The following is a 16,555-nucleotide window of genomic DNA, read 5'->3' on the forward strand; positions in this document are numbered from 1 at the left end:
GTCATTCACAAGACTGCCCCCCTACTTCAGATGTCAGCCACAAGTATTTGGGACCATCTGCACTTCTGACAAACCAGCTGTAAATTTGAAGTTTCCATAATTTACTAGAATGACTCACAGAACTCACTGAAAGCACTATACCTACAATTACAGTTTTATCATAAAAGATTTAGATCAGGAACAATAAAATGAAAGAGGTACACAAGGCAAGTTCTTGAAGGAGAGGGAAAATAGAGCTGTCATGCCCTTTCCTCATGAAATCTGGATATACTGCCAAACACATCAATGTGTTCACCAACCAAGAACTTTGGTGAGTAGTTTTATTGTGTCACTGGTCACATGATTGGACTCAGTCTCTAGCCCCTCTCTGTTCTCTGGAGGTTGGAGTGGTTCTAAAAGTTCCAACCCTCTAATAACCTGCTTGATCTTTCTGGTGTGGCCAGCCCCTCCTCTGAAACTATCTAAGGGCCCACCAGGAGTCACCTCATTTAGTATAAACTCAGGTAGAGTCTAAAGGGACTCATTATGAATAACCAAAGACACTCCAATCACTCAGGAACTTTGAGGAGTTTTTGAAACTCTGTTCAAGGAATCAGAGACAAAGACCAGATACACTCTTTCTTACATCACAAGAGACAGGAAAATTAAGTGGGTGACCTGTAATATTTAGCAGTTAAAAACTAAAAGGTATCTGGCCTTGTTTTAGAGGTGAAAAAAGGTTATGGTTGAAACAGGAGGAGAAAACCCAAGAAGGAACCAGAAATGGTTCCAAGGAAAAAAGCAAGGAGTTTTCTTCATCTCTTTTGCTTTACATGAAACATGCATATTCTGATACTGACACTGTATGGCCTACGAAAGGAAGAGACCCTTTTCTAATAGAGCATATTTTATCTTAATCTTAAAAATAGTAACACTGACCCTTACAGATATTTGTGCTGGGAGATTCAAATCTAGAACCTTCTTGCCAGTACCCCATAGAAATTTCCCCTCAGTCTTTCAGGAAAGTTATTCTATATTGCTGCCTCCATTCAGTGAGCAAAATTCCCTGCAACTTTTTAATTAGCTTAACATTCACAGAAGGGACAATGAATGAATATCTGTGAATTATTTTATGAACACAAAGAAGAGAAACATAAAAAACATGGGACTGACTCTTATTAAACTTACACAAAGAACAGTACTGAACATGAACATGACACAGCAGCCAGGAGATGGGAGGGCCTCTGGTATTACGTCAGAGCCTGGATGGGAGGAGGGCTGGAGCTCAATAAGAAAAGGCCTGAGTACAAAGGCCTAAACAATAGTGCCCTGTTTCCTGGAACTGGGGCTGGCAGGCCTATAGCTGCTTTGTACACTAATTGCCAGTGATCTCCAGGCTGTCCAGGTAGAACCTGCAGTCTAAGTCTTGCATTGTCTGTAGAATAACAGGAATTCAGCTTTGTGCTGACTGAGCAGTAACATTTTATCTGGTATAGTACTCTGACTTCTGATACTAAGGGCCTTAAATAAAATGGAAGATTTTAAATTTGATGGAAAAGAGCGCCTGCCTGTCAACTATGTGAAGGGGATTATGCAACCTGTACCTACCTGTGATATCTGGGACCAGATCTGGAACTTCCAAGCCAAGCCTGATGATCTACTTATTGCCACCTATCCTAAAGCAGGTAGGAGGTAGGGGAGAGGGGAAGGTGAAAAAGGGAGAGAGGAAGGTAAGTGGGGAAAGTACATTAATAATGAAACAAACTGATATGGGTTGGAGTGGGAAATTGTTTACTTGACAGAGTGCTATGACTAAGATATATCCCTTGTGGAAACTGAAACTACAGAAAAAATATACTAAAATCACTTACAAATTTTAAGAATTTAATTCTTCTTATGATGTACATATTTTTTAATGTTTTGTTTATTTTTGAGAGAGAGGTAGAGACAGAGTGTGAGCAGGGGAGGGGCAGAAAGAGAGAGAGACAGAATCTGAAGCAGGCTCCAAGCTCTGAGCTGTCAGCACAGAGCCCGATGCAGGGCTCAAACTCAGGAATGACGAGATCATGACCTGAGCCAAAGTTGGACACTTAAACCCACTGAGCCACCCAAAAGCCCCTGATGTACATATTTTTTTTTACTTCCCCAGTAGAGAGTGAATTAAACAGCTAAGAACTAAAGGGCTAGATTTATTGATTTGTTTGTTCCTTACTTCAGATCCTGTAAACAAAACAAAAACTGCTTTATGTGTGTGAGCTAAAAAGGGGATCCCAAGGCTGACTTGGGGAAGAATTACAGGAGCTTTGGTCCTATGATGCTGATTTCACCTCTGCAGCCTCCAGAAGCCCTCAAAAGTCTCTCAGTTCAGTGTCTGAAAACTACTCTTTGGATTTCCATCTTCTCTCATGGTATGTTGTAAACATACTTCCTTGTTTCAGTAATCAGTTTAACAAAATTTGCTATAAAAGTAAGACTGTTTGAGCCCAGCCTCTGTATCATAAAATTTTTAGGATGGGCGGAGAGAAATAGTTGTCTACAGGTATTTGTGCAGATTACATATATACTAAAAATACAGTATTCAATTCACAGCCAGATTGCATATACATTTACTTTTTGCAAAAATCAAGTTCCTCGTCAATAACCCCTCTTTCACACACACCCACCCCACACAGGCACACACAGCAAAAAATCTACCCTAACATTTTCTGAGACTGTATATTCAAACCCTTCTTGACATTTTATCTCTAATGATCTTAATAAAAGACTGCCAGTAGATGGAAGCCTTAGACTCCTAATTTTCCAATCTGAACATGAGACTGTTCAGGATTAAACTTTCCTAAATTTGTGAATGTAAGATACTTCACTGGTAAAAATCACATCTCACAGTCTTAATTTTGTCCAAAACTTTACTTAATCATCATTTCAGCACGTTTATATCATTTCAGCATAATGTTTAATAATTAATCTTTTTCCATCTCCCAAATGTGAACAGTAAGATTTGGCTTATTAAAGGTTTTCATCGGATAGGGTTAATGGTGCTTGAACAATCCAAATAACACATTCAAAAAACAAAATGCTTGCCAGCTAATGTAACATTTAATCAGCACTAAAACCTTACCCATTAATAAAGGCTATATTTATTGGAGGGAAGAAGAAATAAGCATGGATTTAAAAATATGGTTTACCCCTAAATTTTTAAAAGAATAATAAATACTCTGTGAATGAGCCAAGAGAAAAATAAGTTATAAAATCACTGACCTCTAGAGGATGAATTGAGAAGTCCATTCCATTTTCCCCAAACCTCTAGCAACCTGTGAATCTGCCCCAATGTTAGCTGGCCCATGGCCATAAATTCAGAGTGAACACATAAAACCAGTACAAATAGGTCTAACTTTTTTTGACTAGATAACTAAAGAAATATTGTCCTTTATCCTGTAATAAAAGAGTTGATGCCAGAAAATATTAGAGACCAACTCATCTACGATATAAAATGTAATTTTTTCATTGCTTCCTAACCTGTGCCCTTCCTGTAGAACTAAAAGCATTTAATTGACAGTATGATAAAAGAAGTCTATAATGATAGCTGATGTCAAAGAAAATAAGAAGATTAGCCCAGATCCAGGATTCAAAGAACCATTATCAAATTGTTCCCGAGGGATTTGTCAGGATGTTTAGTACAATAGCTCTTCATCAAAGGATGAAGATTTTGTTGGTAGGCACTGTATCAATCAGAATCAGGCAGCACACAGAAACTAACTGGGCCTGGGAGACAGGGGGCCCTTCTTCCAGTGGCTTCTTGCACGTAAGACCCTGGGAAGCAAAATAAAGTATCGCCTCTGCAAAATTTCTATCTGTTGAAGCTATTTCTCCAGAAGAATGACCTCTATCTCACTTCCATGTTCCAATGCATTTCATCAGGGGAATCAGAATCTTAGTGGCAAAGAAGTCTAGATAATGTACTTTTTAGCATTTCAGTCCCTAAGATAAGGGGAAAATTGAGAAATGGGTGAAAATGGATATGAAGTACTAATGATCAATACCCAGCCCAGATACTAATTGTTCATTTGTTCATTCAGCCAACATATATTAAGTACTTCCTATGTGGCAGCCCCATACTATGTGCTTGGGAAAACAGTTTGAAAACCACATGGTCATTACTCTCCAAGAGATCATAATTGGGTGAGAAAGACTTTTCATTATGCCTTTCTTATGAACAACACAGCTACATCAACAGGATAACAATCCAAATTAATGGTTGTGACAGGCAAAAAAATGAACTGCATATTTATCAATATAATGTCCATTCCAAATTGCAGCCATTGTGTAAAAGTTCATATTTTGATAACATAAGACATAAATAAAAAATCATGTTTTCTGAATTCCACTATCAACCTGGCTTTAAAATTCAGAGAGATGTTCTCAAAAATATGATCATATTTTAAGAAACGTACTATACTAATGAAGGCTGAGTGGCTCAGTCAGTTAAGCATCCGACTTCAGCTCAGGCCACGACCTCACGGTATGTGAGTTCGAGACCCAAGTTGAGCTCTGTGCTGACAGCTCAGAGCTTGGAGCCTGCTTTAGATTCTGTGTCTCATTCTCTCTCTGCCCCTCCCCCACTTGCAGTCTGTCTTTAAAAAATAAATAAACGTAAAAATTTTTTTAAGAAATGTAGTATACTAAATGTCTATGCATCTTCATCTTACGTGTGGAATAAGGAACAACATGGACTCAGGAGATAGTGGACTTAATACAAAATGAAGGTGATGTTGACAAAAGTCAAAGAGCACCTACTCATATACGAATTCCTTTCATCGAATGGGTAATCCCATCCATAAGAACTGGTGAGTATGGAATAACACACTTGTATAGTCCTAAATATACACCTGGGCTTTTTTATGGTCGCATTCATAGGCATTCAAGCTGAAAAAAAATCATAGAAAAGACATAAGAATTAATACAACCACTTTGAAAACCTAGAAAAAAATTAAATTCTAGCCATTCAAGCAATTACTGCTTGAATTCTGTGACTGCATTTTTTAAACTGTCTGGCTGTTGCTATACTCCAGACATTTTCTAATGGAGTTACTGATTATACACACGTTAAGTTTTTATTCTCCATTAGAAATTAAGTTTATTCCACAGGTTGAGCCAAGTAAGATAATTTCATGGTGGGAGGGTTTGAATTTTTAAGGTTCTTATCTGTTTGGTTTCTTGTTTGTTATGGTTAAAGACTGGTTTAGCTTTTAAAAAAAAAAGTCATTAATAAGCTAGACATATTCTCTCATAACAGATCCAGTTACAGTGCTCTCATAGCTACCTTGAATTGTTCAACTGTTCCTAAAGTAGTAATAAAAGAAGCAGTAAGATTTTGAAGCAAATAGAAAAAAAATAGTGGGAAGTGATCAAAAATCAATTTTGCAGGTTTGGAACAAGCTAAGCAAATGTCCTCACCACGGACTCTGAAAACACACCTTCCCATCCAAATGCTGCCACCATCCTTCCTAGAGAAAAACTGTAAGGTAAAAAGCAAAAGGAATTCACAATTTACTCAATGTACCCACTTGAACATAATTTGTATGAGCAATGACCAAGTATAAATTGAATCCTATTTTTGCTATTTCCCTTCTCCTGCCATTCCTAGATAATCTATGTAGCGAGAAATCCTAAGGACAATATGGTGTCTTATTACCATTTCCAAAGAATGAATAAAGGTCTTCCTGATCCAGGAAACTGGGAAGAGTATTTTGAGACTTTTCTGGCTGGGAAAGGTAAGAGAATTCAGTTTTATTTCTTTCCTTTCTTAAAATTCTCAAACACTCTAAAAAGAAAAAATCATTTCCTTAGAAATAGCTGGGCCTCTGCCTGTTTTACTGTGAAGAAATCATCAGTACAATACTCTCCCTCTCTTTAGGAAATCTTTCAGTGGAATATTTGCTTGTTGAGCTTCTGTGTTTCATTACCCTGTTTTTCATCCCTCCTTGCAGTGTGCTGGGGATCTTGGCATGACCACGTGAAAGGATGGTGGAAAGCCAAAGATCAACACCGCATTCTCTACCTCTTCTATGAGGACCTGAAGAAGGTGAAGGGCAGTGCTATATATGTTCCCATTGAACAATAAGACATTTCAGTCATAATGTACGAACCCGACCAGGGACTCATAGATTGAAACAAGGAATAGAAAATGCTGCACTTCATTGGTTACTGTTGTCCATGAATCAAAGAACATATGGGATATCAGGATTTTATGTATCACATAGTTTCATCTACAATTTCCTGGTGCTCTGGGATATGGTACACTGTTTCCATATAGGCAAAATACAAGTGATACCTGTTTTTTCCTCTTTCATATCTTTTCAAAAATTCCATTTAGAAAGGAAATGGCACATTTTGTGTTTTTTCACCAGTATTTGAGAAACATCATAATTTTAAGAATGGGTTAAGAATTTAGAGTGTAAGGGAAAATACTAATGATTTAGATTTAAAATTCCTGAATTCAAGGGGCGCCTGGGTGGCTTAGTCGGTTAAGCGTCCGACTTTCGCTTAGGTCATGATCTCGCGGTTTGTGGGTTCGAGCCCCGCGTCGGGCTCTGTGCTGGCTGCCAGCTCAGAGCCTGGAGCCTGTTTCAGTCTATGACTCCCTCTCTCTCTGACCCTCCCCTGCTCACGCTGTCTCTCTCTCTCTCCTAGAAATAAAATTAAAAAAAAACATTAAAAAAAATTAAAAAAAAAATAAAATTCCTGAATTCAAGTTCTGGCTTTACCACCTACTGGCAATTATTCTTGATGAGGACACTTAACATCTTAGAGACTTACTTAGTTTTCCTAAATGCAAAACCTAGACAGTAATATATACTCTTCCAATATCTACTATGAGGACTAAATAAGATGAGCTTCATGGGAGTTTATTATAAATGGCAATATGCCCAATATTAGCTATGACTTAAATATAGACATCTATGAAAATTATAGACTCTGTTCTTCAACTATCACTGAAAGCCTTGGTACTCAAAAGGTGGTTCACAGACTAGCTGCACAGGGCTCTCAGAGCCCACATTAGGCCTACTAAGTCAGAATGTGCACCTTATAAGTTGCCTTCTAAGATGCCTAGGGGATTTGTGGGCACATTCACTTAGATGTATGTCTCCTGGGTTCAATCACTGCTAGGCCTTATCTAGCTGTTTCTATAGAATATCAAAAGAGTGGAAAAGAATCACTTTTCTATTTTTTAGTCAAGATATAATAGACATTTAAAATTATATTATTTTTATGTGTACAGCATGATTTAATATTTTATATGTTTTGACATGAGTACCACCATAAGTCTAGTTAACATCCATCACCACACATAGTTACAGAATTTTTTCTTGTGACAAATTTTAAGATCTATTTTCTTAGCAACTTTCAAATAGACAACATTGTATTATTAACTATAGTCACCATGCTGTACATTACATCCCCGGGACTTAATTATTTTATAGCTGGAAGTTTGTACCTTTTGCCCACCCCTACTCCCCACCTCTGGCAACATTAATCTTTTCTCTATAAGTTTGGTGGTGGTTGTTTAGATTCCACTCTACAATTTCATCAAACAGAAAAGGTCAGATATGTGCCCTATTTTAGTGTAAAGAGTTATCTACAGAATTCTAGATTTAGATACTCAGTTAAGAAATATAATGGCAGGAAGCGCCTGGGTGGCTCAGTCGGTTAAGCGTCCGACTTTGGCTCAGGTCATGATCTCATGGTTTGTGGGTTCGAGCCCCACGTCAGGCTCTGTGCTATTTCAGATTCTGTGTCTCCCTCTTTCTCTGACCTTCCCCTGTTCATGCTGTCTCTCTCTCTCTCAGAAATAAATTTTAAAAAAAAAGAAAAGAAATATAATGGCAGGGAATCATATAAGGGAAGACTTTGCTCTTTCATGAGTAGATATGACAAACTGAGGAAGCCACAGAAGGAAAGAATACTCCGCTATTAAACACAGAGTAGGAAAACTCCATGTAGGTGATGCTCGTCCATATATTATATGTATCATTATAGGGTCAAAATAAGGATAGATTGTCAGGAATAATGCCCTCTTAATGGGATATACCCTAATGTATTATGATGCCAGGAAGAAACTTTATTGAACGGGTAGTCAAACCTCAGAATCCCTAGAGCTCTTTTAAACATTTCTGTGATCATGTTCTGGAGTGTCTCCTAAGTGGTCACTCAAAGCTCAATATTCTCTCCACTCCTTTTTTTTTTTGGTGTAATTTCTCTTAGCTTTTCTTTTTTTTCTCTTCTTAAAAAAATTTATTTAAATCTAAGTTAGTTAACATATAGTGTAATAGTGGTTTCAGGAGAAGAATTTAGTGATTCATCACTTACATTTAATACTCAGTGTTCATACCAACAAGTGCCCTCCTTAAGGCCCATCACCCATTTAGTCCATCCTCCAACAAGTGCCCTCCTTAAGGCCCATCACCCATTTAGTCCATCCCCAACCCAACACTCTGCCAGCAACCCTCAGATTGTTCTCTGTATTTAAGACTCTTATGGTTTGCCTCCCTCTCTGTTTTTATCTTATTTTTCCTTTCCTTCCCCTATGTTCATCTGCTTTGTTTCTTAAATTCCACATATGAGTAAAATCGTATGATTTTTATCTTTCTCTAACTTACTTCACTTAGCATAATACATTCTAGTTCCATCCATATCGTTGCAAATGGCAAGATTTCACTCTTTCTGATTACCGAGTAGTATTCCATTGTGTGTGTGTGTGTATATATATATATATGTATATACAATATATATATAGCATATCTTCTTTATCCATTCATCAGTTGATGGACATTTGGGCTCTTTCCATAATTTGGCTATTGTTGATAGTGCTGCTATAATCATTGGGGATTCCTAGTCTATGTGAAGCCAGTTAAATTAAGCACTTTCGACATCCAAGCTTTTAAAGCAAAAGACACAGATGTCAGGCTATATCTTTCTACTTTCTTTCCCCTACCACTCCTCCTAGAGATAGGGACTTCTCACAGCCACAGCTCTGCAGGGTAGTGTATCCCTCCAATGAAGAAACATTGGAACTCTGAAGGACACATAAAAACCTGGACATGCTGGGTAGTAGAGTTATTAGTCATGGGTGTCTCTTGGGTACTTCATGGGTGCAAAATAGTCATCTCTCATTCTCCTGCCACCACTTACTGTCACCACTGAAATGGTCTGGGGACATTTCTATCAATGTCGGAAACAGGAGATAGCCTCCTTAAATTGTCTGCCCCTATACTTCCACAATACCTTTGTTCTTATCATCCGTCTATGGACTCTCCCTGTTGGATATTTAATTGACCAAGACCCCCCCCCCATTAATTAACTTGCATAGGACACTTGGGCATAACTCTTAGTGAAACACTCTCCATGCACTGCATGTCATTGTATGGTGAATGTTTCACTAATACTATTCAGTTTTTGCTTCTATGTTAGAACAAGAAAAGTTTAATACTTCCAGTTAGTAAAAAAAGAGAATATTATGGGCCATCGTGTTAAAATGAGTCATTTATGGATAGTTGACCATTTATGATATAAGATTTTTAAATTTTATCTCATGGCATGTTACTGATTACTGTTACTAATTCATTTCAATATTCTTTTTAAACCAGTTATTTTATATAAAATCTTCACTTTTCTTTTGACTCTCATAGAATCCAAAGCATGAAATTCAGAAGCTGGCAGAATTTATTGGAAAGAACCTAGATTATGAAGTTCTAGATAAAATTCTCCATCACACTTCATTTGATGTTATGAAGCAGAATCCAATGGCAAACTATACAACAATTCCTACTGAAATCATGAACCACTCTGTTTCTCCATTCATGAGAAAAGGTTTTTATATTTTCTTTTGATCATAATCTTAAAAGAATTGTCCAATCTTTCACAGCCTTGGGGGAATTTTCTTTTCTGTGGCTAAGAAAAAACAGATCTATAACAAATGATTCTGGGGAAAGCAGTATTTGGGAAACAATGAATGAAATGGAAACAATGTTTAGACAATTATAGAGTAAGATGTGGTGTCTAAATCCCATCTGTCTCCAGAGATCTGGCTGATCACTTACAAACATACAGAATTAAGTCAGATGAGGCAAAGAATCCATTTTATAATGGACTTACAAGGGCTTTATGGTATCAGTTAGATGCATTTATTCAAAAATACTTACTAAGTGGCTACTATGTACCAGGCAGTACTCTAGATAATGTCCAGAGCAGTGAAAAACAAACAAACAAACAAAAAAAAACACAGAATTTTCTTCCCTCATGAACATTATATTCTAGCCACAAACAAAATAAACAGCAATACGGAGGATAATAGATGATGGTAAGCACTACAGGAGAAAAACGGCAATCTGTGAAAAGGTAATAGGGATTGCAATTGGAGGATTTGGGGGATACTTTTTTGTTTTCTTCCTCAAAACTATACCTTGAATTCTCTCACATACAAGTCCTTCCAGGTGGGTCTATAGCATGAAAGCTATAGCACCTACCACACTTTGATATGCAAAGAGGACAGGAAAAAAAGACAAGAAATTCCCCCAAGCCTGCTGTTTTAATTGTTGTAGTTTCATTTCCCCCATCAATGTGACTCCATGGGTAATGGGCTCTCCCATTACTGAATCAGATAAGAAATTCTTCTTCCCTTCAGAATGAAACTGACAAGTTAGCAGCAGAAATGTTTTGTTCAATATTGCCTCCCCCCACCCTCCCAGGAAGGTAGAATAGAAATATTCACACAGAAACAGGAGAATAGAGAAATACAAATTGACTCTCTCCTACGTGATTGTTTCAGGGACAGTTGGAGACTGGAAAAATCACTTTACTGTGGCTCAGAATGAGAGATTTGATGAAGACTACAAGAAGAAAATGGCTGATACCAGTCTAACTTTCCACTTCCAATTCTCGTAAAAAAGAAAACAACCAAAATTTTTTTAGTTTATTACCTAACTTACTGGGTAATAATCAATAAATTTTTTTTGCTCAGACCACATGATACTGGGGAAGGTTCTCAGACTAGTTGTTTATTATGTTTGCTTTTGTTCACTCTAAAAGTGAGGCGGTAAAGCTGGCAGAGACGGGGACAAGGTGGAGAGTGGAAGCAGGATGGCCGTGTGGAAAGAAGGAGGTTCAATCATTACTAGTTACAATCACGGCATCATTGCTAATTATCATTCTATGTAAGTTTTCTACAGATCATGTGTTTGTTAAAATTAAAATTCTTCATTCCTTATATAAAAAAACACTAAAATTTTCATAGTAAGTGTTCTTTCAGCCGTATTTCTCAATGTAGCACTAAAATATGTAGATAATGACTATTTCTCTCAGAAAGTTCTTGGTAGCCAAGTAGCCATCATGTAACTCTGTTCCCCATAAAACTTTCCAATTCACTTCAGTGTTCTTTCTATAATACACCTATCCCTATCAGTTACTACATCCTATATACTTAACTCTCTTTCTCACCTCAGCCAGCGCTATCATTCAGTCTTTGAGTCATATCTTGACTCACCTCTTTCCAGTGAATCCACAATCATATGCTAATCCACCAACAATCTTTGTCAATTTTCCCTGTACGAAGCCTCATTTGTATAGCCACCCTTCTGGTTCAGAAACCTTTTACCTCTTGCCCATACTAGTGTAAGCTTCCTAACAGATTTCTCTCTTCCTCACAAATCTATTAGGGTTACTTTCCTAAAACAGGATTTTGGGACTGTATTTTTCCTTGGCTCTAAATACTTCAATGATTCTGAATTTTCAGTGCCTGAAAGATAAATCCCATGCTTTTTAACCATCATTCAAAGGCAGCTATAACATATGATATGGTTGATCTCATCTTCCAAACCACTTTTCCAGCTTAATTTCATCTTCTAAACCACCTCCTTACTTTGGCAAATTAGCTTACTCACTGAGCCTTGATCATATCTTGTAGGTTCTTATCCTACTAGTTTAATTTTCACCATGCCTCTATCTGAAAGTTCCTTTTCTTTCTTTCTACCTATCCAAAACATATAACATGCTTCAATAACCAGTGCAAGTGGTTCATTCATCCTGCAAATACTGAAAACTGAAGGGATCATTTGTTCTTCTGAAGTTCTCTACACTTAGTGTAATCCTTTTGTGATTAAGATTAAAGTATATTACATCTCTTATATGTATATATTGTCTCCTTTGTTCCTTATTAAAATTTTCACTTTTTTTCCAAGATAGAAACATCACTGTATACTTCATTGCACATCAAACAAAATATAACAAGCACAAAAATATGTAACTGAAAGAATATGTTAGTCAAGGAAATTCGAAAAAACTAACTTTTAATATTTTAAGTAGTACCTATAAAAACTATCATCTTTAGCTGCTGTCTAATATACTAGCTACTACCCACATGTGCCTGTTTAAATTAATTAAAAATAAATAAAATCCAGTTCCTCATTTCCACCAGTTAAGTTTCAAGTGCTCAGTAGCCACACATACCTAGTAGCTATTACTTGGACATTAGAAAATATTTCTATCATCAAGGAAAGTTCTAATGGAACTTTTTATTTTTACAACATTTTATTTTTACAACAGTTCTTTGAATGTGGCATTATTATCCCACAGAGAAAACCAAAACTTAGAGATGTTAGTTAAGTTACTCAAATAAGAAGTGTTGGAATTTAGTTTCAAACACAGCTACAATGGTTCCAAAACCTGCATTTTTAACTGCTCAAAATAGAGTCTCTCCCTTCCTGCTCCTGCCACAGTCTCATCACAGGTTCATCATGATCACTGCTAACTAAAGGATGCCCAACCCAGACCTAAAAATAACCAGACTGTCAAGATGTCAGCCATTCCCCAACATGATCAAGTGAAGCTTAACAAGAGTCTATTGAATATCTAAAACAGTCCCACTGTCAACTTGCTCTGAAGCAGAGTCCTAAGCCAACAATAGCTTCCCACTTGGCACCCCTAACATGTATCCAATCTGAAGTCTGTTTTTTATACCTTTATATCTATAAAGTTCTCCCTGAAACTGTTTACAATTTCTGCAGGACCTGATCTGAATGCAGTGCTTTCTGTGGCTGTGTTCAGTTCTCCCCCACATACCACCACTACCCCAGGACACCAAAATCCATGCCCTGCCCTGCTGCCCCACGAAGACAACTCAGGAGAAGGGGGCATGTACTCAGCCCATGCCTCTTGGACTTTTGACCTTGCACTCAAGTTGCTACCTCTTCTTTTCTTCTCCCTTTCAGTCTTTCAAAACCATTGATTAGCATTATATATTCTAGATCTAGTCAAAATTATTTCCATTTCAGCATAAAATTACAATAATGCATTTAGTCTTTGCAATCCTTCTGATACATAGAATCTATCAAATACAGTGTGTACATTCTGTGTTTTAACATGTGAGCAATAACCTTTAACTCCTGTGGAACAAGTCTAGGTTTGAACAAAGAAATTAAGAAGCTTGATTTGGTGTGAAATTTATTTATTTTTAAAATTATATTTATATTGATACTTTACTAACAGACAGGAGACAAGTAGCATTATGGTTCATTCACGCCAAATTGTCTCTAACATTGCTAAGAATGTGTTTTTAAAAAATATTTTATATAGAATTATAATACTGATTTCTGCACTATTCTACTTCTTACATCTCTATACATGAAGTTTGATTTTCCTTACTATTTTCTTTTTTTAATGTTTTATTTATTTTTGAGAGACAGTGTGTAGGTGGGGGGACAGGCAGAGAGAGAGGGGGACAGAGGATGTGAAGCAGGCTCTGCACTGACAGGCTGACAGCAGTGAGCGCTATGAGGGGCTCAAACTCATGAACCATGAGATCATGACCTGACCTGAAGTCAGACACTCAACCAACTGAGCCACTCAGGCACCCCAAAAACACCACAACAAAACAGGAAATTAGAAAGTAAATGGTTTCTGACCCCCAGACTCAGAGCACTAATGAAAAAGACAATATACTTTAAATACCAGATTGAAGGACCCTGAGAACAAAGTAATGCCACAGCTTACCATAGCACCATAGAGACTACAGTATGGAAGGCACCAATGTGAGCAAGAGATTACAAATTCTTAATAATGAATAAAAAACTTAACTGGGAAAGTATACAACAGGACTAGAGAAATCATACCCCAGAAAAGGCTTGAGAAGTCCTCAGAGTTTCCAGCGAGGCTGATTGACAGAGGTCTTCCGTTATACAAAGCAAATCTATAAAGCTGGAAAAAGTGACTTTTTCCTTCAAATACCCAAATCTCAACATGAGATCACAAGGCATAAAAAGAAATAGAGAAACATAGCCAATCAAAAAAACAAAATGTATCTCCAGAAATAAGTCCTAAATAGATATCTCTGAAGTATTTGACAAAGAATCCAAAATAATCATCTTAAATATGCTTAATACACTAAAAAAACAAAAAACACAAAACACAGACAGCCAACTAAATAAAATCAGGAAAAAAATGTATGAGTAAAATAAGAATATCAACAAAGATACAGAAACTACAAAAAAGTAATAACTTGGGGGCACCTGGGTGGCTCAATCAGTTAAGCATCCAACTCTCAATTTCAGCTCAGGTCATGATCCCAGGATCATGGGATCAAGCCCCATGTCAGACTCCATGCTGACCATGGAGCCTTCTTCTCAGGTTTCTTTCTCTCTCTCTTTCTCTCCCTCCCTCCCTATGCCTCTCTCCTTCCTTCACATCTTCCAGAAACCCTTCCTTGTCTCTGTTGCACCAACAGAATATACGTGATTTCTAGTGCCCCTGCAGATACTACTGTTAAACAATGAAGAATTTGGAAAGAAGCTTGTGTACTGAGTCTGTCAGCCACCTTGAATCAGAAAGCTGCTCAGCATTTTAACACACTAACATCACTCTTGGTTTAAAAAACAGTTATATTTTACTTTTAAAATAGTTGATGTCATGTACCTTCTGCAATGGTCTCTTACATTCCCTTCTCATGCTAGGTGCAGTCAGGCTTCTGTCCCCAGCAGTCTGTCAAAAGTATTATTGTCAAGGACCTTTTTAGTGGACCTTCTTGCCACTAAATTCAATGGATACTTTTAAGTCCAAATCTCTTGATTTCTCTGCAGCATGTAACAATGTAACTATCATCGCTTTCTTGAAATGATCTCATCCCTCAGCTTCTCTAATACCAAACATTCCAGATTTTTCCTTCTACATTTCCTATAGTACTTTCTCGTTTGCTCTCATCCTCTTCCTCAATGACTTAAATTCTTCCTCTTTTTCCCCTCCACTCACTCCCTGGATTATCTCACCTATTCAATTTTCTCTATGTGCTGATGTCACTTGGATATGCATATTCAGACTAAATCTTATTCTTAAGCACATCAAACATTGTACATTTCCAGTGGACATGTCCATTGGACATTTCATTGGCACTTCAAGTTCAACACACAAAATCAAATTTACCACCTCCCTCCATTGTCTATTTTGTTTCGTCTCTTATTTCATCAGTAGCCCATCATGCTTCCAACTGCCAAGGCCAGACACCCATGTCTCATCCTAAACTTCTCCCCTCATTCCCCAAAACATATCACCAACACATTAGCAGACTTGATATTTATTAAATTCTCCTGCTTCCTTCCATCTCCAGTGATGGATATTGCTGGCATTTCTGGTTTCATACCTAGCCACTATGCCAATTCAGGTATCTACTCCTTCACCATGCAGCCCATGTTCTTCAGGGTAAACTGCTCTCAATCTTTACTCCAGTAGTTAGCTAAATATAATCCCATTCCCCTGGATGGTGATTAGTTTAGGAATTGACATGGAATGCACTCTGGCCAATAAAAGCCATGAAGAGGTTTGCAGAGAATTTTGATTTGCAGGAAATTTCTCACTAGTCTGGGAATGCTTCAAGAATTGACCCTCGCACTTCCTTTGCACATTTCATGTGTAGGATATGAGGTTTTAACCTGCTGCAGCAATTTTGCTGCTAGACTCTAAGAATAAAGTAATGAAATAAAGAAAAGCAAGGCCATGATGTGTAGCAACATGGATGGACCTTGAGGGTGTTATGCTGAGTGAAATAAGTCAGGCAGAGAAGGACAGATACCATATGTTTGCACGTATAGGTGGATTAGGAGGAACTTAACTGAGNAATGTTAAAAAAAAAAAAAGAAAAGAAAAGAAAAGCAAGGCCAGTAAATTCATTTCTTTCCTGGCCAGACCACGGATCATCTCTGTGACAAGGCCAATGATATAGATCTAGAGAATTATGGTCTAGAAAGCAACCTAAATATTCTACTGTAAAGTAGAAGACCAGCAACATTTATAAGTAATACAATGCCATCTAAACAAGTCAGATCAATTCAAGAATAAACACCCAACAAGATAAATTCAACTACATAGTCAAACTAAGGAGAGATAAAAGTTAAACTGAATTGCTCTAAACTTACTGTACAATCAAAACAAATGTCTTTCAATGTGTGTCTTGCCCAGGTGAGTAAAACAGTGTTTATTTATAGTATGATTTATAATAAAAAACAGAACAAAATTTACTTACATTTCTTTTCTTATG

At 37.2% G+C, this 16,555-nt stretch overlaps 1 protein-coding gene across 4 annotated transcripts; it reads left to right on the forward strand.

Annotated features, from left to right (window-relative positions):
* The first annotated feature begins 1,333 nt into the window (after positions 1-1,333).
* SULT1C4 (sulfotransferase family 1C member 4) lies at positions 1,334-11,260 on the forward strand. 4 transcript variants are annotated; one of them, XM_077768565.1, is made up of 8 exons: positions 1,533-1,664; positions 2,315-2,387; positions 4,698-4,823; positions 5,404-5,501; positions 5,624-5,750; positions 5,967-6,061; positions 9,666-9,846; positions 10,805-11,260. In XM_077768565.1, the coding sequence occupies exons 1-8, from the start codon at positions 1,632-1,634 to the stop codon at positions 10,918-10,920; spliced, it is 849 nt and encodes a 282-aa protein (XP_077624691.1). In that variant the 5' UTR covers positions 1,533-1,631; the 3' UTR covers positions 10,921-11,260. The 4 variants fall into 4 exon arrangements, with proteins under 4 accessions (XP_077624690.1, XP_077624689.1, XP_077624691.1 ...); XM_077768562.1 differs by having other exon boundaries at positions 1,611-1,664; positions 2,197-2,387; XM_077768564.1 differs by lacking the exon at positions 2,315-2,387 and having other exon boundaries at positions 1,334-1,664.
* Positions 11,261-16,555: the final 5,295 nt, after the last annotated feature.

This window comes from Crocuta crocuta, unplaced genomic scaffold (assembly GCF_008692635.1).
Source record: "Crocuta crocuta isolate KB4526 unplaced genomic scaffold, BGI_CrCroc_1.0 scaffold788, whole genome shotgun sequence".
NCBI lineage: Eukaryota > Metazoa > Chordata > Mammalia > Carnivora > Hyaenidae > Crocuta > Crocuta crocuta.